This window comes from Mirounga angustirostris, unplaced genomic scaffold, assembly GCF_029215605.1.
Source record: "Mirounga angustirostris isolate CCGP_5_RB_7025 unplaced genomic scaffold, mMirAng1.0.hap1 SCAF_11, whole genome shotgun sequence".
NCBI lineage: Eukaryota > Metazoa > Chordata > Mammalia > Carnivora > Phocidae > Mirounga > Mirounga angustirostris.
The window spans coordinates 80540163-80566523 of NW_026991719.1; the positions used below are offsets into that span (position 1 = coordinate 80540163).

Genomic DNA, 26361 nt, shown 5'->3' on the forward strand with positions numbered 1-26361 from the left:
TAAAGCTTCGTACACAAAAGACATCTAATACATATTAATGTCTTTTTGCACAAGAGGTCAAGAATCACTTGGGCTCTCCCTAGAAACCCAGGTTTCTTAACCCAGGGCCTTATTTCTGAGATGAGGTGCTTAGTATCTGTGTTATTTATTTCTCAAAACTAAATAATGATAGTAGGAGTGAAGGAAAAAGGCCCTACCTCCTAGAGACAGTGAAGGATCCAGAAAGAAACACAGCAGAGAACATCTTCCTTCCCCTGTGCTCATACATATACACACAGCTCTCTCCTTCCTAGTGATAGGGGACTACAAAACTAGAGAAGGAATTCCCTTGACACTTGAGAGAGAAAGAAAAGTGGTGTCACTTTTAAGATGGATTCTCAGGTCTCTCCCTAGATACCAAACACAAAGGTCAATAGATCAGAGCTCAGCAGAGCTATCAGGCAGCAACCGTAGGGAAAGGGAAATTTTCTTTGAATCAGTACAGTGTACGGTTAGGGAAGGGCATTTGTCACTTTGATTCTTCTCCTTCAAACCACTGAACAGCAGCAGCAGTAGGTGAGGACATCAGAGAGAAAAGCCTCAGCAGAACTAACAAATGCAAACACTTGACAAGTGAGAAAGCTTTATTGACGCACACGTACATTTCAGGGGTTGGAGAACAAAGGAGCGAGTTACAGGCCAGGATTCCAAATTATGCTTTCCATTACAATATCAATCCATACCAAACAAACCTTTTAAAAACACTCCTCCATTCAGATCACCCATACAGTAGAAACCACGGGAACTGCCCTCGATCTAAGGGCCTCTTATAGGAGAAATCAGCAGACTCTACCAAAAGGGATTTCTTCTCTGGTATAGACTCCTTTCACAAACAACTTTGTGTAGGTACACTTGCAAGGATAAAAAGGTCAGTCTGGTACAGTGAGTTTCAGAAAATGAGGCTCAGGTCACCAGACCCTTCCTAGAAAGGTCTCAACACATCACACCCACTTTATATCTAGGTCAAGTTTAGGAAACAATAGGAAAAATAGAAACTGAAGTTACCTCAAGAAGGAAGTCAGAATAACTAGGAGATTCTCTAAACACATTCTCTTAGAGTACTAACAGTGCCCAGTCTGGAGAAACACTGGGCCAGTTTATTTTTTTAAAGATTTTTATTTATTTGAGAGAGCGAGAGTGAACGAGAGAGAGAGCACAAGCAGGGGGGAGGGGAAGAGGCAGAGGGAGAAGTAGGCTCCCCAAGGAGCAGGGAGCCTGATGGGGGACTCCATCCCAGGACCCCCAGATCACGACCTGAGCCGAAGGCAGTGGCTTAACCAATTGAGCCACCCAGGCGCCCCAACACTGGGCCAGTTTAGACAGTACTTGGCTATTCTGGCTGGCATAATGGTATGTAGACCGTATTCTGTGTGGTACCACACCGTGGACACAAATGCTAAGGAACATGTGGCATATGAGGGGGAAGATGTCTTTTATTGGAGATATGAGGAGTTCTCCAAGAACAGCTGTATCTGTATACAATGCAAAGATCCAGCACAGGCTGGGAGACATTTCACTCTCAGCCACTCTGGTCCTATGAGACCACTGAGAAGCCATTTTGGGCACGTCCATGACTCAGTCACTACCTAATTAAAGTGTTTTTCTAAAGCAGCTCCATTACGAGGGTCCCCTAAAGGTCTAGTGAAGGTTTCTGGAGCTGGAAGGAACTTAGGAACTTTCTTAGCATTTCAAAGAAAACCATGAGACCCAAGCACTATGGAAACTGCTTAAGAGCAAGAAGAGTTAAAAGCCAAGTTCCAGAAATGTATCAGGGTAAAAATGGAGTTTAAAAACAGAAATTGGAAAGGAAGGGGGCAGACCTACTCACCTCTCTCCCATCTTCTCCTGTCTTTAGTAACCCAACCCTGCTTCCCAGAGCCTTGGCCTCAGACCAGGCACACCTTGAAACACAGACCTGTGGGAATGCCAAAGATAGCCAGGGCTTCCTGGGGAAGGAGGAAACGGTTTGCCAGACAGGAGATAAAGAACTTGTTTTAAAGGATTTTTAAGTTAATTAAACACCATAAAGACATAAGCATGGACTCTGGATATATACTAGATTATGCACAAATAAAAACATTTTGAACAGACCCTTAGTCTTGAGCCTGCTTTAAAAAGGGGAACAAGTCTGCATCACTCTAGCATAATAAGAATTGTAGAAATACATGTTTATACACACACATACATAACACACACACGTACACACACACACACAAAATTATAAATCTTTGCTCTTGGTTTCTTCACTTCCTCCGACTTGCCCTGGACAGGGCTGGACCTGCAGAGAAGGACAGGGACTCATAAGCCCAGCTTCTGCTTGGCCATCGAGGAACGCAGCTGCAGAGTCCCTTCTGCCCAAGACCCTGGGTACTGTCGCATCTTCTGCCACAGGCTCACTTCTTCCCCAGTCGAGTCCATCCAGTCCACCACTTCCCCATTACTGATCCCTGAGGAGAAACACCAGAGGAGGCTGAACAGGGAACCCACACCTCAGCCCCCTGGGAAAGATGGGTGATACGGCAGCAGCTAAACACCTTTTTTTCTCTAGCTGTAGACTCCAGGCCTGAGGTTCGGATTGTATGTGGTCTCATTCCTCCTGTCTTGTAATTCATCTTTTCAACAAACATTTATTGAGTGCCTACTGTGTACCGGGTACTCTTCGGGGCTTGGAAGATACAGTGGTGAACAAAGAAAAAAAAAAAAAAAAAAGTCCTGCCTTACAGGCAGCTTACATTTGAATGGGGGAAACAGAACATCTACAAGGAAGTCAAGAATACTTCAGATAGCGAGATAAATGTCATGAAGTAAATAAACAGGGTGATCGGCAGTGCCTAGATCAGGGCCTCCTTTAGACGGAGTGGTCTGAGCGCCCCTCCAAGGAGACATCTGAGTCAAGCTCCAAAGGATGGGAAGGAGCCAGACAGAGGTTAACAATAATTGCAAAGGTTCTGAAGTTGGAATGAGCTTGGTATATTTGGGGAGCAGAAAGAGTCATTGTGCTTGGAGCACAGGGAGCAAGTAGGAGAGTGATATAGGGATGAATTATAAAGGAACAAAGGGGCCAGAATCTATAGGGGTCTGGCAGAACGGTAAGAACTTGGGATTGTCTTCTAAGTACAAGAGTAAGCCCCTGAAGGGTTTTAAGCGGGGGACTGATATGAACTGGCTTACATTTGTAAAAACCTCATTCTAGACACTTTGGGTTAAGTGCTTTGTATGACTTATTAACATACAAGTAGTATTTAAGGCCGCAGGCGTGCAGAGACTGCAGAGAGCAAAAAGGATTCAAGACTAAGCCTTGAAAAACACCAATATTTAGTTTGGGTAGAGAATGAGAAAGCCACAAAGACAAGTGCAGAATCAGTAGAAGCTAAGTATTTGAAGAAAAAGGGAGTGATCAGCTATGCTAAATTGCATGATAATTCTAGTAAGATGAAAACAAAAGTTTACCATGAGCAACTGCTCAGTGAAGTGGTGAGACAGAAGCCAGATCACAGTGGACTGAGGACTAAAAGAGATGTGAGGAAGTAGAGACAGTTCCTTTTAAGGAATTAGAAGGGGGACGCAGGGTCAAGAAAAGGTTAATTTCTGTTTCTTAAGATTGGCAATACCCAAGTGTATCTGTTTTCACCTCCAGTAGGGAGGTAGAGGGAATGAAAGTGATCAGACAGGAGAGACAGGAGATTCCAGAAGTGAGGTTAAGAAGGTTAGGGGGTGATCCAGAACACTTGGAAAGAGCTTGGCCTTTGCTAGAAAGGCTCCTCTTTCATTATAACAGGATGGAAGATGGAAATTATCCGTACAGCTACAGGTAGGTTTTTAGATTTTTTTTTGATGCTGAGATGATGGCATTCGTGGCCATCAGGGTCCCGTTTATGTGTGCGCATTAACAGCGCATGAGCTCAGCCTCCCCTAAGGTCTGCACAGAGTAGGCACTCAGTAAACAGTGACCAAATGTTAACCGAAAAGAAAAGAAGACAACGCTTGCTATAGAGAAGCTCTGAAGGAAGGGATAAAGGCAGATGAGGAGGGAAAAATACACAAGAGACCTTTAAAAGAGTTAGGACAGGGGGAGAGGCTCTCACCAGTGCCAACACCCAGCCTGACCCCGCCCAGGAAGTCATTGCTGGCCAGGGGCTCCCGGTCCCACACTGTCAGTTCCAGGCACATGTGCTGTAGATCTTCCAGCCTCACACCATTGTAGACAAATGTGTGGTTGTAGTGGGGATTCAGGGTCTTCTTCATCACAGGAGTTTTACGCTTACTGGCCTTGTTCCTCATGGGAAGGAGGTATCTGGCAGAGGGTGGGCAGTGATCAACGAGCTACTCAAAGCTGGCAAATATTGACCGAAATTCCCCTGTCCCCCTACCGCAGGCCTAGCCCAGGAAGGTAAGTCGCCATGCGGATGCTAGCACACACAGACCCTCCCTCCTTCGAATATGCCGAAGCAGAGTTCCCACTACCCCCACTGGATCTTTCACCTGATTCAATTCCTTTAACCTGGAGAGAAAATTAATATAGTGTCATTAGTAAACTGTTATCTATACTCTACCAAACAGGGGTTTTAAATATTTGATTCCATTTCGACTGGACAAGGTCCTCTTTCAAGAAAACCAATGGTCATAACTCCAGGCTTAGCCACACGATTTGCTAGAGAACTTGAGTCAGCGGGGGCGGGGAGGGGCGGTGTGATCTATCATTTGGGGAAAACTGGCGTTGCTGCAATACTGTGGGGAACAGGGTCCTGCGCTCCTAAATCCGAACAGTCAGAGGACACAGCTTTTGATTCAGGATTCATCAAAAGCCGAAGTCTATAACAAAGGAAAAGTCCAGCCTCTCTGTCTCCCACCCTCCTCTTTGGAAATCCACACTACAGCACCATCCAAACTGAGCTCAGACCAGGACAAAGGCAGAGGTTTTGTGGAGGTTTTCCTATTACCTACTTTCAGGAACAGAGTCGGTTGCGGGAGGTGGCAGGATATACAAGGATAATATCCATAGAGAAAGGTTAATTTGGGTTCCTCTCGTAGCTTCCTTGTCCTGGAACTGGTTAGTTTGGTGCTGGAGCCGGGGACTCACCCCTTGACAAAGCTGTCTGAAGTCCCTCCTGATTTGGCAGCTGTCAGATTCTTGGCTTCTTTGATCCACACCTGGAGCTCTCCCCCTTCCCCACCTTTACCTGCAAGGGAGGTCAGCCATAGCAAGTGAGCATCTCCCCGCTTCAGATTTCACTTGACCTTTTCTACAGAGCACCTTCCATCCCTGGCTCCTGAAGGCAGCAAGCTCCATGACAACTGGACCACATCTGACTTCCACCCTCAGGACCTAACACAGTGCCTGACTCAATTAGTAAGGACAACAATAGCAATAAATGCTTTTTAGAAAACTGGCTATGTGCCTGATTCTACAGTAAGCATTTAATTGTCAAAGCAACCGTATAAGATATCTACTATTATTCCTATTTTATAAATGGGAAAGTGGAGGCTTAGAGAAGTAAAGTTGCCTGATATTTGTTGAATGATTTTTTTTTTTTTTAAGATTTTATTTATTTATTTTAGAGACAGAGCACAAGAGGGGGGAGCGGGAGAAGCAGACTCCCTGCTGAGCAGGGAGCCCGATGCGGGACTCGATCCCGGGACTCCAGGATCATGACCTGAGCCGAAGGCAGTTGCTTAACCAACTGAGCCACCCAGGCGCCCTGTGTTGAATGATTTTTAAAAAGGGAACTCCCCTGCTTGTGTTCTTGATCCCATGCCCACTTTACAGGACTCATCAAGCATCATCAATTTCAACCACCACCTTCCATTTTTTTTAAGATTTTATTTATTTATTTGAGAGAGAGAGAGAGAGAGTGAGCGAGAGAGAGAGAGCACAAGCCAGGGGGGAGAGGCAGAGGGAGAAGCAGACTCCCCGCTGAGCAGGGAGCCGGACGCAGGGCTCGATCCCAGGCCCCTGGGACCATGACCTGAGCCAAAGGCAGACGCTTAACCCACTGAGCCACCCAGGCACACCCCTCCCTTTTGTTTAAAGATTTTATTATTTATTTGAGTGAGAGAGAAAGCACAAGCCAGGGAGAAGAGTTAGAGGGAGAACCCACCTCCTTAATATCTCTTCCTCTACTAGTCCTGTCTCCTCAGTCTAAATATATGCTAATCTCACCTCTTCTTTTAAAAATCCTTTAAAAAGGGGCACCTGGGTGGCTCAGTCAGTTAAGCATCTGCCTTCGGCTTAGGTCATGATCCTGGGGTCCTGGGATCGAGCCCCACATCAGGCTTCCTGCTTATCAGGGAGTCTGCTTCTCCCTCTCCCTCAGCCCCTCCCCCTTGCTTGTACTTTCTCTCTCCTTCTCTCTCAAATAAAATCTTTTTTAAAAAGAAAAAATTCTTTAAAAAGAAAATCTCCCTTTACACTTATCTCTTTCTTTCACCATCAATTATCCTAAAAAAAGAGTTCACACTCACTACTTCTGCTTCTTTGCTTCATTCACCCAGCCTAGTTTCTGGTGAAATCTGGCTTCTGCTTCCACTGACCCACTGAAAATACAACCTAACGCCGATGAGCCATGTCTTCTCCATCCTCACCGGCCTGACATCCCAGTAGTATTTCAACACTATTGACAACCTCTGCTCTTTTCTTCTCCAAGCCCTTTCCTAATAACCCTCTGCCTCGCTAGCTTTTCGTCCTCTCTTTAAAGTGTTGGCTCTTCCCTAGGTTCTATCCTTGCTTCTCTTCTCTAGTCATCCCGCACACCTTTCTTGGGGGTATTGTTCATCCCCGTATCCTATGGATTCGACCCTGCTACAGGTATCTTTCTAAGAACTTTGGCTTCCCATTGCACCAATGGATCAAATTCAACTCCTTACCCTTATGTTCAAAGCCCTTTTCAGTCAGGCACTCACCTTATCAACAATTCCAGCTCCACCCCCACATACACAAACCATAACTCCAGTGCCACCTGGAGTTTGTTCACGGTAGTGAACTCCTCACACACAACCTCACATTTACCATGCCTTTTTAAAACCTTTGCTCATGCTGTGTCTTCTGGAACTGCTCTTCTCACCCCATCCTCTTCCTTTCCTGCCTGGTAAAATCTGAAGTCCAGTTTCATCCTTACTTCCTCTTTAAAGTTCTCCCCAGGGGCGCCTGGGTGGCTCAGTCGTTAAGCGTCTGCCTTCGGCTCAGGTCATGATCCCAGGGTCCTGGGATCGAGCCCCACATTGGGCTCCCTTCTCCCTCTCCCACTCCCCCTACTTGTGTTCCCTCTCTCGCTGTGTGTCTCTCTGTGTCAAATAAATAAATAAAATCTTTAAATAAATAAATAAAAATAAATTTCTCCCCAAATGTAACCAGAGAGAATTCATCACTCCTCTTTTAGCATAGGACTGTCATCCTTGCTACACTAAGCTTCTCAAGGGAGGTCAAATATGTCTTATTCATTTACATATCTATCCCTAGTCACTAGCACAGTGCCCTGTATGTTCATTGACTCTTCCTCCACCTTTAACTTCCTGTCCCTCACACTTCACCACCCCTTGCAACTACCCTTTCTCACCCCCAAAGTTTCTGTTCTAATCTGCCCTCTTCATAGCTTGCCGTACCTGGACCGAGACCAAGTCTGTTTAATGGCCTAAAAAAAAAAAAAAAAAGAGTGCCAACCCGAAGATACTCCCTTCTGCTTGAAAATGATACAGAAAAGGCTCACTTAGTAAAGGAATCTTCCCTAGAGGATGATCCAGGGAGCATCTCAATCTGGTTTCGCCCACAGTGCTGGCGGCCAGCTGCACTATCTCACAGCCACCCTGTACAGAAGCCTCAGGGCTAAATCCAGCCCCCACCCCACCCCACCCCACAAAAAAACAAACTCACTCTTTTTCCGGTCACCTCCAATAGGGAGTTTGGAGGCTGGGATGTATTTCAATGAAACCACCAACTCGCCTTTGTGTGATGGCAAGCCAGTCGGGGACTCAGCACTGATCTGAAACACAGGGAAACCCAACAGGTCAAGCGGGGCTTCTCAGGGGCTGTTGGGACCTCTCGCTGAGGAGACTCGAAAATTGACTCCAAGAACAGCTTCACGACATAAGAGAATCCTCCTTATGAATACAATCCAGGGTCCCCAGGCCACGGCAGCCATGGGTTTCTAAGACAGTTCCTTCAGAAGGGGCTGCAGAAAAACCAACAAAGGTTCTTCATCATGGTATCAGTTGCCTGTGAGTCTGTGTGGCAACTTCGCTGCAAGACCTTTGAGGGTATTCAGAATCTAGTAACTGTAGTGTAGTCGTCTGCAATGCCCACTAGATTCCAAATATATATATATATATATATATATATATATATATATATACACACACACACACACACACACACATACAGTCTTTTTCAAGAGAATGGTATGTGTTGCTTGTATGATTTTCAAAGATAAAAAGTATTTTTTTAAAGAGAGTTTGCAAAGATTTGAAAGCTAGGTGGAACTCTGTTGCAAGGATTTGAGCATGCCACAATTTCTGATTTTATATGTATTTACGTTACTTTTGATGAATGGCTGTCTCTAGCACTAGAACCTAGATGCCAGGAGGCCAGGAGTCACCCGAGATTTGCTCGGCCTAGTAGGCCTGACACTTAGCCAAGTACCCGGCACATAGTAGGTGCTCCACAAATATTTATGGAATGAATGTAAGAGTGAATGAATGAATGTCTGGAATGAGCGGCAAGTGGCATATTGTCTTTGGCTGTTGGTACCAGAATTGCTTCATTCTATTGGCTCCCTGGGCATGGTTCACTTCTTTCTGCTTCGGTATCCATAACATGAGTTGGTGCAGACCAGACATGCCCTGTCACCTGCCTGTGTTCACTGGGGCTCCTCTCACCTAGGTCCTCAGCATGGAGTATACCAATGCCAGGAAGGCATAATCCCCATTGGCTTGGAAAAATGTACCACATACCCAGATGCACAGTTTAGTATATGGGAGAGATATAAAAGAATAGGGAGGTGGATGCCAGGAAGAGAAAGCTGAATGGGAGCAAGTGGATTGCTAGGGGGAAAAAAGAGATAGATCAGAGGCAATAAATGTAGACAGTTTTAAGTTAAAATAGATCTGTAATGCTGGAGTGGATTTTTTGTTGTTTATACATGTCTACACAACTGATTCATTTCCAGATTGTGAACTTCAGGAGATTCTTAAAACTGGAGTTTAGCCTTCACAAGAAATTGGTGTATTTTTTCAGTAGCATATTTCCATTCTAGCTCAAAATAATTGCAAAGAGCAAATGTCTCCATCTTAACGCAGTTTTTTTCTTTTCTTTTGATGTAAGACGCTTTCATTGGCAGTAGTTCATAATGGCTTATGGTGACATTTCCAATATCATTATATCAACTGTAGGCCCCTGAGAGAATGACTCGTGTGCCAAATGATTAAGAAATTCTACATTTCTGGGGCGCCTGGGTGGCTCAGTCGGTTAAGCATCTGCCCTCGGCCCAGGTCATGATCCTGGAGTCCTGGGATGGAGCCTCATCAGGCTTCCTGCTCAGTGGGGAGTCTGCTTCTCGTCTCCCTCTGCCCCTCCCCCAGCTTGCGCTCGCATGCGCGCGCTCTCTCTCTCTCTCAAGTAAAATCTTTAAAAAAGAGATTCTACATTTCTAATAATATGCTATAGATTGGTGATCACTGCTTTCCTGCTTTTATGTATTTAAAAGGGCAGATGTGGGGCACCTGGGTGGCTCAGTCATTGAGCATCTGCCTTCGGCTCAGGTCATGATCACAGGGTCCTGGGATCGAGCCCCGCATCGGGCTCCCTGCTCCGCGGGAAGCCTGCTTCTCCCTCTCCCACTCCCCCTGCTTGTGTTCCCTCTCTCGCTGTGTCTCTCTCTGTCAAATAAATAAATAAAATCTTTTAAAAAATAAATAAAAGGGCAGATTTAACATTGTTAATATTTTTTATGGAAGGAAGTAGCTATCAAAATATTGCATGACTGACTCAACAAATCCCACCACCAGAAATTTCCCTTATGTTACATTCACATAAGAATGCCAAGATATATTACAGCATAGTTTTAACAGAAAAAAAAGCCAACAATTTATAATATAGGCACATGAAAGAACACTATACAGCAATGAAAATGAGATAGATATGTAAGTGATGGCAGAGAAAGATGTCCACGATAATGAATTGTTACATGAAAAAAATCAAGGTATATGTACACGATGAGTTTCATACAAGCCTATTTGTATAAAAAGGAACAAATATAAATCCCTACGTGCATATTCATGCTGCTTAATATAAAATCTCTATCAAGATATCCAAGTAGTTGATAAGGGTGGTTATTTCTAGGGATTGGAATGTACTTTTCTTTTTATATACTTCTGTGTCGTTGCAATTTCAAACCACGTGTACACAAATCCTCTTGTTCTTAATTTTTTAAATAAGCAATACATGTAGACATGGTAAAAAAGTTCAGACATTCTAAAAGGGCACACAGAGAAAACTAAATTGCTCTCTCACCTCAGTCTCTCTTCCCAGAGACAGCCACTGCTGCTAGTTTCCTGGCTATCTTTCCAAAGATAGTCTATGCACCATGTACTATTTTTAGCATTGAAAAATGCTAGTGTATACATCAAAAACTAATGATACGTTGGCTAACTGAAAATAATAATAATAAAAAAAGAAAACGTTAGTGTAAAAAAAATTTACCAAGGAACCTTGCCATTGAACAGTTCAGATCATCAAGAAATCCTAACTCTCTTTTAGCAATTTCATCTTAACCAGAATGACAGTGTCCGTGAGGTACCAGGCATTGCTTGGCACTTTGTGGACAAGCCTGTGAAAGAGAAATATTATTATGATCTCCATTTTGTGGATGAATAAACTGAGACTCACAGAAGTTAAGTGACTTGCCTAAGTTGTTTTAGAACAGGGGTGACTGGGCGCCTGGGTGGCTCAGTTGGTTAAGCGACTGTCTTCGGCTCAGGTCATGATCCTGGAGTCCCTGGATCGAGTCCCGCATCAGGCTCCCTGCTCGGCAGGGAGTCTGCTTCTCCCTCTGACCCTCCCCCCTCTCATGTGCTCTCTCTCATTCTCTCTCAAATAAATAAATAAAATCTTAAAAAAAAAAAATTAAAAAAAAAAAAAAAAAAAGAACAGGGGTGACTTACCTAGCTGGCAGATAACAGAACCAGGACTCAAATCCAGGTCTGCACTTGGACCTCAGGCACTATTTTTGGAAACTGCTACACTCTCGCCTGAGGTGCCATCACCAAAGTAAAATTTGCCCTGGCTTGTGTGACTAAGAGCACAATTAGAACCCCATGAATTGTTTTACTTCCCACTTCTTCAGTGAAAAGATCAGCTCGGAAAAGGAGTGATTAGGAGACACCCAAGAGGTTAGCTTGGAGAAGAGGCGCAAGTTAGGATGTTAGGGTATGCCCGGCCTCTGGAAGGTTATGAGGCAAAGCTTGGCACACATATGAAAGACTTTTCAAAGGAAAACCGTGCTTCATCCTTTGCCTGGCCTACAAGGAGATGATAACGCACTTCACGTGCAAGCGCATCTGAAGTTACTGTCAAACTCAGAAACCCCAGCAGGGTGCCCTAGAACTCTACAGATTACATTCAAAGACGCCACCAACATGTACCAGCAGAGGTCCCTGCAGACCATGCTACTTCAGATCCAAACTGTGTAAGGAGTTGTTAAAGCAGACTGACTACCTTTCCGTGTAAAGGGAGGCAATGATCCAGTTTCTTATCAAGCTTCCAGGAATCCATTTGAACCTCTGCCTCTCCAAGGAAAGTGTTTCTGCCAAAACGACCATGATGCCAAACTGAGAACTGCAAAGTCCTCTGGGCCAGAAGAGATTCTGGGATCTCATACTGCGAAAGAAAAAGAGAAGCCCAAGGTGATTAGTTTGTGGTAATTCCTCAGAAAAGATTATTCCAAACTCTGAGCAACCATACCCAAAGTCCATAATCCTGAATACCAAATTACTTTGGTCCCTAAGTACTTTGAGTTTCCTTAATCAAAGCCTTCACTTACCCCATTTCACACAAATCCACATTCTATGGTGGGACCTGGAAAATCAATTTTTCCTTGACTGGGTAAAAGAACAACGGAATCTTCAAAACAGACTGCCACAGAAACTCCTGATCCCAAATGACTTTTTAAAAGGAGATTTGTGGGGGCACCTGGGTGGCTCAGTCGGTGAAGCGTCTGCCTTCGGCTCAGGCCATGAACCCAGGGTCCTGGGATCCAGCCCCGTGTTGGGGGTCCCTGCTCAGCGGGGAGCCTGCTTCTCCCTCTGCCCCTCCCCCCACTCACGTGCACGCACTCTCACTCTCTCTCTCAAATAAATGAAATCTTTTAAAAAGTAAAATAACATGAGATTTGTGGTCACATGAATCTCCAGTTTCACAACAATGCAAGAAAGCCAGATCACTTTTGTTCTCTTCTCTGGGAGGTTAGCATGTGAACAGATGCCCATGGCATATATTCAGATACAGACATGGCCACTGAACACCATGTCACCCAGCCCTGGAGCAGAGGAATAGCTACAGCTTAGCACACAAGACAGAACGTGTTCTCCTCTCGGGATCTAGATACGTACTCTGAGGGTCTCATCATACAGTGGATTGGTGGTGTCCCGCTTGATGCTGGTTTTTCTTTTTCCTTGGCGGGACCTGTCAGGCAGAAGGTAAGTCTTCACGTATCTAGAAATCAAGGAGAGTACGGAGTCATTTATTGTTTGTTTGTTTTTTTCCTCAAGCCCATTCTTCACTCCTCTGCTCTCCATACAGATGCCATGATGAAATGAAAATGTCACAGCAAGCCCTCTCAGGCATGTCCTTCTAGCATGTTCCCAGTCCTGGTCCCTTTCCCGTATCTCCCCTAGCCGCTCTCAAATACACCTCCCTGTCTGCCCAGGAAGTGATAACCGAGATGCCAGGGTCCGAGCTCCCATCTCAGAGCACCAGTCAGATTCCAGAAGCACTCACGGGTTAGAGCGCTTCTTAGCTTCATCAGCGTACGCCAGCTGGTGGCACTCCTTCACGTGGATGACCAGAGTCTGTGTTTGCCGCTCATACTTCAGGGAAAAGGCAATCTTGCCAGTCACAAAGATGTTGCCAAAGTCGCCAGCTTCACTATAGATGCTCATCATGCTGCCAATTGTACTCTGCAGATAAAGCACCCACAAACATCTGATAAAGGCATACCTCCCCTTCCCACACTGCTCACATCTTCCCTCATAATAAAGCCACAGTCACTGAACAAAACAACATCTTCAGAAGCCCCTGCGGTAAGCGAGCGCTGCCAACAGTCTTGTACCCAGAGGATGAGAGAGCTAGTAGCACACTCACTGCTGAGGTTAACAACCAGTTCATGGCTCACCCATGCTCTTAGCTTCTCTTCTTTCCCTCTTTTTACAATTTTTAGTTTTAGTTTTCACATGGCCCAGAAGGTAGACAAGGAATACAGGTAAGATGAAACTATGTTTCTGGTATATGTTATATATGCTAACATGTTGGCTGGCAGGGGTCAGGTACTAATTAAAACAAAGTGCCTTAATTATCTGTGGGTTTCTTTTTTTATTTAAATCTTAGTTAACATGCGGTGCAATATTGGTGTCTGGAGTAGAATGCAGTGACTCAGCACTTACATACAACACCCAGTGCTCAACATGACAAGTGCCCTCTTTAATACCCATCCCCCATCTAGCCCAGCCCCCATCCACCTCCCTCCATCAACCCACAGTTTGTTCTCTATTCTTAAGAGTCTCTTATGGCTTGTTTCCCTCTCCTTTTTTTTCTTTTCCCCCTTGCCATATGTAAGCCTGCCATTCTATTCCTGTGTGGGGATGGGAACGAACCCCAATCACTTCGGTTCCTGACTCTCTGTCCCCTAAACACCAATCTTCATACTTCTGACAGAACTAGGCCCTAATTCTTAAATGTGCCTTTAACTTCATGATTCTGATTGACATTGCTGCTCCTTAATCATACCCAGGTGCCAATTAACCCTGCCAGGGCCCCTGTCAGGACAATGCTCTTGAATGTGAGATCTGGAGTGGACTGTGATGAAGAAATACTATCTTGCTCACTTCGTGGCCTGTTAACCTTTTTAGAGGAGAAGTCATGGTTTACTGTTCACAAAGCTGTGATCAAGAATGTCTCTAGCCCAAACTGCCTAATTACTGACTACTTCCAGGGCAGAGGCCAAGGAAAGTCACCTAGCTGTACCCTAAGCAACTACTATCTAAACTGAGGATATGAACAGACAAATGCATCTCACTTACCTGGAAAGAGTGACAAGGATGATTTCCCCAGGTCCTGGCTCAGCTCTAGAGAGATACTTCCTTCATTCCTGGTACCCCAACATGTCTGTAGCCCAAAACTACTAGAACTTACCATGGAGGAACCACTTCGCATGCTGCTCCTAGCTAGCTTCTGGCGATGCAGCTTCACCAGATGGTCAATGTCTTCTTCTTCCTCTTCCTCTTCCTGGAACAGTAAATATAGATTCAGAGTTAATAAAGTTAGAAAAAGTTCAAAGACTAATAAACTTCCTTGAGTGGGAGCCATAATTATGACTCAACTCTGAAGTGTCATGCGCATATACATGCACATTATCCTCATTTTGTGTCTCCCATTTCAGGCTTCCAAACTATATTCCAACCATCTTTTTCCAATCTCAAAAGAACAAGATAAGAATATCTCTTTCCCATTCGACTGCCCCAACCCAACCAACGCTTTATATTTTAATCAAAATAAGTATTTATTGGGGCGCCTGGGTGGCTCAGTCGTTAAGCATCTGCCTTCGGCTCGGGTCATGATCCTGGGATTGAGCCCCACATTGGGCTCCCTGCTCAGCGGGAAGCCTGCTTCTCCCTCTCCCACTCTCCCTGCTTGTGCTCTCTCTCTCTCACTGTCTCTCTCTCTGTCAAATAAATAAATAAAATCTTTAAAAAAATAAGTATTTATTTGAGCTCCCAACTATATATCAAGCAACGTATTAGAAGATAAAAGAGACAGTGAAGACAGTCTTTTTTTTTAAGTGATTCAGCAACCAGATTTACTTTAGAAATTTGGAGGAATTAAGATTCATGTTGCCTTTTCCTAAAGAATTAAACAGATTGATTAGGAGTATCAAGTACTAAGGTCAACTCTAGATTTATAAAATTTCATATAGCGACCAATACAAGGGTACTTACCATATCTACACTGAGGCCTGGGACAGATTTGCTTCTGTCTCCCAAGGAGCCACTTTCATGTCCCACATCTTCCGGGCGAAGATCAATCACAGATTTAGTATATTCTGAATGGAAGACCAAAAACCCAAAACATAAGAGACCTACTCTTTTCCATACCAAGAACACATCCAGGGCATGCAGGACTTCAATCTCAAAGGCCATGAAGGGAAACCTACCTGAAGGCCTGAGGACTTTTCTGGTGTTCTTCTTAAATATCATCTCACCCTCATCAACAGATATCACATTTTGACCCCCAGGCTGAGTTTCCTAGGAAGGAATAAGGGCAAGGAAATGGAAAAGGATTGTAGGGTAGCTGGAAGGATGGAGTAAGGAAAAAGAGCCTTAGGAAGAATAAGGCTCAGATTTTTGCTAAACTATACAAAGTTAAAGGAAAGATTAATTTAATCTTAGGAATTTAATCCTAGGAAGTAGTACGAAACGTATTTTCTCACATGTTTCAACCAAAACCTTCAATACTCCCAAGTGAATCTAAACTGAAATTTGTTTAGTTGAACTCTTGATGCAAACTGCTCCTGAGAAGGGAGAAAGAAAGAGAGAAAAGAGAGAGAGAGACCCCAACTGACCAATAACAAAACCTTACCTTTTCCACTTGAGGTGCAGGGGCAGACATCTTCTTCCATTCTGGAAAGAGGCCAGATTTATCCAGAGAGTCTCTCCTGGAGGTAGATATAGAAGTTATAACAAAATCACCTCCTCACCTTCCCCATCTATGGAAGCTCTGTGGAAGGAGATCCACTGGCTTGGGGTCACTGTAGTAACCAAATCCAGAAGGTAATACTTCACATCTGATTTACCTTGAAGGAATGCAGACAAGCAGAAAAGCAACTTTGCACAAACACACTCACTCCCCCATTCCTAAGGGACACCGGGGGCAGTTGCTACTGGTCCAGGAAGACTCCTCCAAGATGCAGCAGCCTGTGGAAGTTAGCATGCCCCAGAAGGCTGTGCTCGGAGCCAACAGCAGATGTACTACTGACAAGACTTGTGGCAAGATGAGAGAAAATACTTCATTTGACCTGATGAGGACAGAAGGCAGACACACTGAAGCTACAGGAACCCTGCATCCTGAACTAGACAACAAAATGGAGACTTGGGATGAGCGGAGGTGCCGGGACTCATAGGGGTTTCACCTTGACAGGCTATCCGAGTCAGCTGTGTAGCTATCCAGACTCTCGCTCTCAGCCTCCAGTGCACTCTTTCCACTTTTCGGCTTGGGCACTTCAAATGGCACACTAGAATAAAAACCAAGAGGCGATTATGTAGAGGAAGTGGGCTCTCCTGCTGGGAGTCGGGCCTCCTTCCAGCCCACTCACCCTGGTAGCCTGAGTGATCTTTCTCAGATAAATATCTGAGTATACTGTGAAAACTGTTCAGCAGTTCCTCATTGCTGTTGGGATTGAGTTCAAACTCCTTCCCATGGCAAGAAAACCCTTAGGATTTTGCCCCCTGTTCACTTCTCCAGACTCATCTCCACCTTCCTTATACTTTACGTTTCCAGAATGATTAAGCTCTTTTGGTTCCTTGAATATGCCAAAGTTCTCCCTTTTACTTTTTTCTCTGCCTGGGATGTTCTTTTCACAATGACCATTTTCCTCACCTGGCTAAATCAACTCCTTCTTCAGGAATCTCCTTCTATGTTAATTCCTCTAGATCTCTCTATGTCCCCACTCCAAGTCTGGATTAGTAACCTTCCTATATGCTCCGAAAGCACCCTGATTTCTTGATAGCGGTCATCCCACATGTAATTATTTATGTCTTTTAAACAAATTATTTAATTTATCCAATAATTTAAACAAATGACCTATTTAATGTCTTTCTCCTGCATTAGACTAAGTTGTGTGAGATCAGTGACCACATATCTTATTCACTGCTGTGTTCCCAGTGCCTAGAAGAGTAACTACCATACAGTGGGCACTCCTATATTTGTTGACTGAATCCCCTCAGTGGGGCTTAAAGTAGACACATAAATAAGAAGTATGTTTCAAAGACCGTATTCAAAAGACCAGAATTCTTTCTCAGCTTTATGGATGACCCTGGGCATTCAAAACAGCAGTTCTCATTGCTAAAAGGAAGGACACCATTCCTGAGCCTCAAGGAATTTGTGAGAGCAGTAAGAAAAAGAGAAAAATCATTCTTCCTCAAGAATCTCAACTAATTTCACTTGGCTGCCAGGACATGACACTCTCCTGGTCCTCTGATCTTGCTGCAGTCCCCTTCGCAGGCTCCTTTGCTGGTCCTTCATCTCCTAAATCTCCAGTCTTTGGATTGTGTCCAGGCTTATTCCTTAGGCTGCTTCTCTTCACTATCTAGAATTATCCCTAAATGATCTCATCTAGTCTCATGGCTTTAAATATCCTCTATAAACCAATAACTCCTAAATTTATCTCTCACTCAAACACCAGGCTTGTATTTCCAACAGCCTACTTGACATCTCTACTTGGATGTCTCAAACACAGCAAGTGCAAAACTAAGGCCCTAATCCTCCCCCAAACCCATTCTTCTCTCAATTTCATCAAATGACAACTTTCTCCTTTCATGTGTCTGGTCAAAAATCTTAACAGTTTCCCTTAACTCCCCTCATTCTCTCACAATACAAACTCAATCTGTTAGCAAACACTCTTGGCTTTGTCTTCAATTATATCTAGAATCTGACCAGTTCTCAGCCCCTCCACTGCCATTACTTTGGTCCAAACCACCATCATCCAGCTACTGGTCACAATATGGTCACAACAGCCTCCTGACTGAACTCCCTACTTATACCCTTGTCCCTACACAATCTATCCTCAATAGAACAGTCAAAATGAGCTTTTAAAATATAAATCCAGGGGCTCCTTGCTCAGCAAGGAGCCTACTTCTCCCTCTGCCTGCCACTCCCCCTGCTTGTGCTCTCTCTGACAAAATAATAATAATAATAATAAATAAAATCTTTAAAGTAAATAAATTTAAGGAATAAAATAAAATAAAATATAAATCCAGCATAGAATTACCATATGACCCAGCAATTCCACTTCTAGGTATACACCCAAGAGAACTGAAAACATGTGTTCACACAAAAACTTGTGCGTGACTGTTCAGACCAGCATTATTCACAATAGCCAACAGGTGGAAACAGTCTAAATATTCACCAATGGATGAATGGATAAACAAAATGTGGTATATCCTATACAATGAAATATTACTGTCAATAAAAAGAAATCAAGTTCTGATCCATACTACAACATAGATGAACCTTGAAAACATTACGTGAAGTGAAAGAAGCAAGCAGTATTTTCTATGACTCCACTTATATGAAATATCCAGAGTAGGCAAACCCACAGAGAGACAGAAAGCAGATTAGGGACTGGAGGAAATGGGGAGTGACTGCTTAAGAGGTGCGGGGTTTCTTTCTGTAGTGATGGAAATGTTCTGAAGTTAGACCATGGCGACAGTTGCGCAGCATTCTCGAAGTACTAAAAGCCACTGAATGGCATGCCTTAAACTTGTGAAAATGATGAATTATATGTTATGTGAATTTTACCTCAATTTAAAAATAGAAAAATTGTATCATGTCACTCGGAGTGAAAGACAGAGTCCTTACAAGTGCCAACAAAGTCTTACATGATCTGCTTCTCATCCCTTCTCTGTCCTCATCTCCTACCACTTCTCCCCTTGCTCACTCAGTTCCAGAGTATTCAAACGTGCCAAATACCAACTCACCTTAAGGTCTTTGTATCTTCTGCTTTCTCTGCCCACAATGCTTTTCCCCCAGATACTCTCAGGATTTGCTCCCCCATTTGCTTCATGTCTTTGCTCAGGTATCACCGTATTATTAAGACTTTCCCTGGCTATCCTAAGTGGATAACAGGAAACATGGCACACATGTTTTCCTGGCACTCCCTATCCTTTTAGCCTACTTCATTTTCTCCATAGCACTTGTCAACATCTGATTTGATATATGCATTTGATTACTGTCTGTGTCTCCCCATCCCCAAATCTAAGCTCCACAAGCAAGGGACTTCCTTGTATTTACCAGTGTATCCCACGGCCTAAAACAGTGCCTGGCAAATAGTAGGCATTCACAGACATTTGTTTAAAAAATGCATGAACTAGTACATGAACAAAGAACAAAGTAACCAGAAAAAAAAAAGAACAAAATAGCCAGAATCTATAATGTCTTAAGCAGTAAAGAATAAACTTTCCAAGTTATCACATGATGTTTGCAATAGCTTTATGAAAACAGACAGTGGGGGTTAAAATCCTGGGGCCTGCAAGAGGTGAAACGGTGGTCATTTCTTGAGAGATATATTAGCTTTATCGTCCAAGGCACAGCAGGAAAGTTGATTTCATTTTTACTTTTTTCCCCTCTTTGCTCCAAAGAATAAGGAACCCAAAGCAGAACCATTCCTCTAGAGAGGCAGTTTAACAATAGCCCATGGAGTGTGTTTTCTGCTTGTATTTTTTCCTAAAGATGAATACGTACTAATCCAGAGCTGATACAAATAACCCTAGGGCAAAAAGGCAATTACTGACATCTGTGCAGTAAAAAATAGACTAAGAGATGGGAGTCCTGGCCTCTACCTATCTGTATGATCTCAGGGAAATCACTTATCTTGTTTTCTTTTCTGTAAAAACAAGAGGGCTGAATGTGATTACCTCTGAGGCTCCATAATTTTATAGCAAAGATCATTTATGGCCACTTAATCTGCTTCCATGTTTAGGATAAATAAGTCTTCTGGGTCCAATGAGACAAGAGGTCCTAGATAGCCAGAAGCAGTAGTTTTCAGAAATTGCATTCTGACCGATGATGTCAGATGTGTTAATCGGATTCGGGAAATAAAAGCTGTTTTTACCCTTATCCAAAAGGAAAAAGGGGCGGCCTCATCACCTAGAACAGATGAGTCACCCACCCGAAGCTGTGTGGATAAAATCACAGTACACACACACAATGAAACACCATACAGATAGCAAAAAGAATGAGATAGACCCTTGGTGCGGACACAGAAAGATGTCGATGTTATATTTTTCTAGAGTTGTTCCTTTTACACCTTGAGTTATAACTGACATAAATAAACTGCACGGGGTTAAGTGTGCAATTTGATGAGTTTTAGCATATACATACACTCGTGAAACCATTACCTCAATTAAGTGAGTGAATACATCTATCACTCTCAAGGGTTTCCTCTTGCTCCTTCATAATCCATTACTCCCTCCCTGCCTCTGTCCCTAGACAGGAAGTGCTGATCTGTGTTCTGCCACTAAAATGTGGGGTGCATTTTCTAGAATTTTATATAAATAGAATCGTACAGTATGTCCTCTCTTTTGTTTGGCTTCTTTCACTCAACAGGATTATTTTGAGATTCACCCATGTTATTGCTTGTATCAATAGTTTATTCCTTTCGATTGCTGAGTAGTATTCCACTGTATAAGCCAACCACAATTCATCCCTTCACCTGTTAATAGACATTTGAGTTGTTTCCAGGTTTTGGCTATTACAAACAAAGCTGCCATGAACATTCATGTACAAGTCTTTGCATGGACATATGCTTTCGCCTCTCGAGTAAATACCGAGAAATGGAATGGCTGAATCGCAAGGTAGTGCACATTTAACTGAACTACTACTAAACTGGTTTTCAAAGGGGCTGCACTGTTGCACATTCCCACCAGCAGTGTATGAGAATTCCAGTTGCTCTACATCCTCACCAACAACTGGTATGGTCAGTTTTTACATTTTAGCCAGTCTAGTGGGTATATGGTAGTATCTTATTATGATTTTAATTTGTATTTCCCTAATAACTAAAGAAGTTGAGCATCTTTTTATGTGCTTATTTGAAATCTGTATATTGCCTTTGGCAAAATGTCTGTTCAAATATTTTGCCAATTTTCTATGGGATTATCTATATTATTGAGTTTTTAAAATTCTTTCTCTTTCATTTTTTACCACTAAATTTGTATGTAGTACGGTCCTTTTTTAAAAAGAGATTAAAAATTTAAGAATCCAGGGTGCCTGGGTGGCTCAGTCAGCTGGACGTCTGCCTTCGGCTCAGGTCGTGATCCCAGCGTCCTGGGATCGAGTCCTGCATCGGGCTCCCTGCTCACCAGTGAGTCTGCTTCTCCTTCTCCCTCTGTGCCCTTTCTCTCTCTTACTCTCTCTCAAGTAAATAAATAATCTTTTTAAAAAAATAAAAGTTTAAGAATCCAATCTATATTTGTACATTTAGATGGTCTGGTAGTCCATATACCAAAACTAGTAATGCCTATTAACAATAATAGTCTGGGGCAGAAGCAGTGAGGTTACTGGGGACTCATTTTACATATTTCTATATTGCTTTTCAACAATCATATAAATCATGTTTTATGATTTAATCAAGTCACTTCCCTTTGGCTGAGGGAAAGGTATGGGGAACAAAACACAAATAAAAAGCCAAAAAATTCACCAGCAGCAACCAAACAAGGAGTAAAGCCTCAGGTCCTGAAGTTCAAAAAGTCATGGCTAAGAAAACAGAAGAAAAGATTTAGCACAGCAAAACTCCATCTGATGTAGAGATGTGCAGATGAAGTGAGTGAGTCAGTAGTCCTGGAATGAGTCTAGGAAAACAAAGTTCTCAAGATTTGTAGCCCCAGGTACCACTGGAGGATCCCAACAGAGGTAGACACGACAGCTGGGGTATGTGATCTCTAGGGGAGCAAGGGTATGAGTTAGAGGATGCATCCAGAGCTGGACTGTGTGAGCCTGGACATTTAAGAGAATTTCAGCAGACCCAAACCCAAGACCCCCAAGGTGCCTTTTGCCCTTCCCCTCAAGTGCCAAAAAAGAAGCATATCACAAGCAATATTCTATTCTTAAAGTACAGCTGGGGGTAGGGAAGAGATAAATTGTCTCAGGTTGAGGTGAGAGGCCTGTCAAGGAGGATTCACACACTGTATCAGAACAAATAAAAGATACAGGTAGAACTTCCCGGGTTAAACATGAGTAAAATGAGAAGAAATGGTCAGGCAGATATATAAATATGCCATGGGGTGGAGAGAAATAGAATCAACTTGCAATATAGGCAGAGAACTATTCTGGAGAAGAATATAACCCTAAGAAAATAAGTAGCTTTCTTGTGAGTACTCTATACTATGTAGGAACTTAATAAGAATATAGATTTGATAAAGCATAAGAGCTCAAACAGGAAAGATGATAAAACAACATTAGGGGAAAAGGAAGATTGAGAGCAAAGAACAAATTAAAACCTAATCAAGATAATTCATTCTCTTTTTAAAAGATATTTATTTACTTACTTACTTGAGAGAGAAAATGGCACATGGGGTAGGGAGAAGCAGAGGCAGAGGGGGAGGGAGGGGGTAAGAATCTCAAGCACACTCTGCATTGAGCATGGAGCCCAATGTGGGGCTTGACCTCACGATCCTGAGATCATAAGCCTGAGATCATAAGCCTGAGATCATGATCTGAGCTGAAACCAAGAGTCAGACGCTTAACCGACTGAGCTACCCAGGTGTCCCAAGATAATTCGTTCTAAAAGTACATTAGATATAGCAAAAAGAAAGGGAAGAGGGGGAATAATGAAAATGTCTGAAAGTCAAAGTAATAGCATAGAGGAAAGGGTTGGGTTAATCACAGTTCATTGCTTTTACCTTTCTTTTCTCTTGCATTTGATAGTTAAAGAAAAGGACAGAAAAGGAGAATAAAGAAATAAGAAATCCGGGGTACCTGGGTGGCTCAGTCGTTAAGCATCTGCCTTCGGCTTGGGTCATGATCCCAGGTCCTGGGATCGAGCCCCGCATCGTGCTCCCCGCTCCACGGGAAGCCTGCTTCTCCCTCTCCCACTCCCCCTGCTTGTGTTCCCTCTCTCGCTGTGTCTCGCTCTGTCAAATAAATAAATAAAATCTTAAAAAAAAAAAAAAAGAAGAAATCCAATGTCCTCAGGGGCGCCTGGGTGGCTCAGTCATTAAGCATTTGCCTTCGGCTGGGGTCATGATCCCTGAGTCCTGCGATCGAGTCCCGCATCAGGCTCCCTGCTCAGTGGGGAGTCTGTTTCTCCCTCTCCCTCTGCCGCTCCCCCTGCTTGTGCTCTCTGTCTCTCTGTCAAATAAATAAAAAAAATTTTTACAAAAAAGAAATCCAATGTCCCTAAGGTGGGAAACTTAACTAATTAAACAGAAAAAAAGTTCAGAGGATATGATACAGAAAAATTTTCCAGCAATGAAGAAAGGACTCATCAAGGGTACATATTAGGGGGAAATGATGCAGAATGATCACCACTGAGATGTGTGCACACATGCACGTGTGCACACATGCGTGTGCACACACACACACACACACACTCAGTTACCTACAAGGGAGAAAAACAAAAGACTAGCTGGCCTCAGACTTCATCACAGTCACATTCAGTGGCAGAAGACAGTGGAGTAGTGTCTACAACATTCTGAGGGAAAAAAAGTATGACCCAAGAATACAATACCCAGCCAAGATATCATTCAGGTATAAAGTCACTAGGCAGACATTCTTAACATGAAAGAGTAAAATAAATATAGCTTCTGCAAGCCCTTCTTGAAGGAACTTCTCAGTGGTAAAATCCAAACAACCAAGAAATAAATGAAAGGAAAGAATTCAGAAATATAGAGGAGTCATGTTCCAAGGCCTGAATACAAGCAGACAATCCTTTTAAATATGAAATAAAACTAAACAAACAGATAAAACAGGCAGATGATTTATGGTTGCATAACAGAATGTAAATGTTATAAGTGCTGACAAAGTAAAAGTGATTTGAGTAATAAAAAATGGGAGTAGGGGAAAGCATTTGGAGAAAGTATAAGAAAGCTAATCTCCTCTTTCATAGCAGAGAGTCCACTGGTGATATTGAAACAGGTAGATTTTTTAAAATGACTAAATGATTGACCTAGCACTCCACTCCTAGGTATCTACCTAAAAGAAATGAAAATGTTATGTCCATACAAAAACTCATAATGAAAGTTCATAGCTGCATTACTTATAATAATCAAAAGTGAAAACAACCCAAATGTCCATCAACAGATGAATGGAAAAATTAAATGTGGTATATACATATAACAGAATATTATCAGAATATATAATAGAATATTGTTTGGCAATAAAAAGAAATTAAGTCCTGACACATGCTATAACGTGGATGAACCCTGAATACATTATGTTAAGTGACAGAAGACAGTCACAAAGGACCACATATTCTTTGATTCCATTTAAATGAAATGTCCAGAATAGGCAAATATATAGAGATAGAAAGTAGATCAGTGAATGCTTAGGAGGGGGAGAAGGATAAGGAAGTTGGGGGAGTGATAGCTAAAGAGTACAGGGTTTCTTATTAAGGCGATGAAAAGTTCTAAAATCAGTTGAGGTGATGATTGCACAATTCTGTGAACACACTAAAAACCACTGCATTATACACTATAAATGGGTGAATTGTATGGTATGTGAATTATATCTCAATAGGGCTGTTACCAAAAAGACTCTAGGGAAAAAATGACTACTCAATGGTTTTTATGATTTTTTTTCCTTAAACTCAGAAGGATGTTAATGACTAATATCTTTTATGGTAAAGAAACATTTGTCTGAAGATGAGCAATTCTTCAATTTTATTTCTTCTGTTTTATTCTGTTAAATTCAAGTGAAATTTCATAGCATGCTTTTAATGTATATATTATGATCCAATATCACACAGATTTTTCAGTCTATCCACCCACCCATCCTTCTATCTATATATACACACAAAAGATATCTGAAATAATTTTCACATGTGAATACTGGGCTAGTAGGAATTTGGGTGATTTGTTGCTTTCTTTATTGTTTCCTATACTGGCTAAGTTTTTAATAATGAATATGTGTTATTTCTATTCATCTTTAAATTGTTCTTAACAGAACAGAGTAAGGACACCTGGGTGTCTCAGTCGGTTAAGCCTCTGCCTTTGGCTCAGGTATGATCACAGGGTCCTGGGATTGAGTCCCGTGCTCAGCAGGGAGTCTGCTTCTCCCTCTGCCTCTGCCCCTCTCCCCTGCTCATGCTCTCTTGCTCTCTCAAATAAATAAATAAAATGTTTAAAAAAAAAAAAGAACAGAGTAAATATGCCAAAATGTTAATATTTACATGTGGGTGGTAGGATGGTATTTTTTTCCCTCTTTCTTTATTCTTTTCAGTACTTTCCAAATTTTCCTGTAATAAACAGCTATTATTTTATAAATAGAAGAAAGTTTAAAATAATGTTAAAATAAGTTAAAAGGATGTGTAGCATTTCTGTAAATGATTGCTAGTTCTTACCTGGGCTTCTTCTGTTGCTCCTGAATGATCTTTCTTCCCGGCCAGATATCATCCATCTGTGACTGATGAAGAAGGGGCTGTCCCAGCATCTCCCTTTTATTCACTTCAAGACAAACAAAAGCGTGGCAGAGTGGTGGTGATGAGGGGGAAAAGGGAAACACATCACACTTGCAGAAGGGATGGCCATATAATCTTTATATTCCCCCACAGAACCCATGAAGTGAGGACACCACCAGTAAGACTATAACAGGATTCCACGTCAGAGGATCTATCACTGAAGTCAAGCACCTCAAAAACAACAACAACAACAAACAAACAACAACAACAAACAACAACAACCACAACAAAACACTTCCAGACAGGGCCAGTACCTGCAGGCTTACGGCGCAGGGACATCCTAATTATCTCACTGCCTGTGTGATAAGCAAAGCGATTCATTTTCTGGTCATAAAACCAGTCTCCAGTTGCCTTCTTCAGCTCTCTGGGAGGGAATAAAAGAAAGTGACAGATGATTTTTTTTTTTTTAAGATTTTATTTATTTATTTGAGAGAGAGAGAATGAGAGAGAAAGCACATGAGAGGGGGGAGGGTTAGAGGGAGAAGCAGGCTCCTCGCTGAGCAGGGAGCCCGATGCGGGACATGATCCAGGGACTCCAGGATCATGACCTGAGCCGAAGGCAGTCGCTCAACCAACTGAGCCACCCAGGCGCCCCAGATGAATTTTTTTTAAAAAAAATGGCTCCTGTCATTCAACTAACAAAGGCCAAGGAGGGAAATTCTTCCTTTTCTCTCTC

The 26361-nt window shown here is 42.7% G+C and overlaps 1 protein-coding gene across 6 annotated transcripts in view; it reads right to left on the reverse strand.

Moving 5' to 3' along the window:
- Positions 1–605: 605 nt before the first annotated feature.
- Positions 606–26361, reverse strand: part of SYTL4 (synaptotagmin like 4) — a 60865-nt gene continuing 35109 nt past the window's right edge. For all 6 annotated transcript variants that reach the window (XM_064574332.1, XM_064574336.1, XM_064574333.1 and 3 more), the window contains 14 exons: positions 25940–26049; positions 25569–25671; positions 16428–16529; positions 15878–15953; positions 15453–15543; positions 15238–15341; positions 14435–14527; positions 13025–13203; positions 12637–12739; positions 11744–11905; positions 7907–8015; positions 5120–5219; positions 4125–4333; positions 606–2486 (listed from right to left, as the gene is read on the reverse strand). In XM_064574332.1, coding sequence (XP_064430402.1) covers positions 2338–2486; positions 4125–4333; positions 5120–5219; positions 7907–8015; positions 11744–11905; positions 12637–12739; positions 13025–13203; positions 14435–14527; positions 15238–15341; positions 15453–15543; positions 15878–15953; positions 16428–16529; positions 25569–25671; positions 25940–26049 — 1690 coding nt within the window. In that variant the 3' untranslated portion in view covers positions 606–2337. The remainder of the gene's footprint in view (positions 2487–4124; positions 4334–5119; positions 5220–7906; positions 8016–11743; positions 11906–12636; positions 12740–13024; positions 13204–14434; positions 14528–15237; positions 15342–15452; positions 15544–15877; positions 15954–16427; positions 16530–25568; positions 25672–25939; positions 26050–26361) is intronic.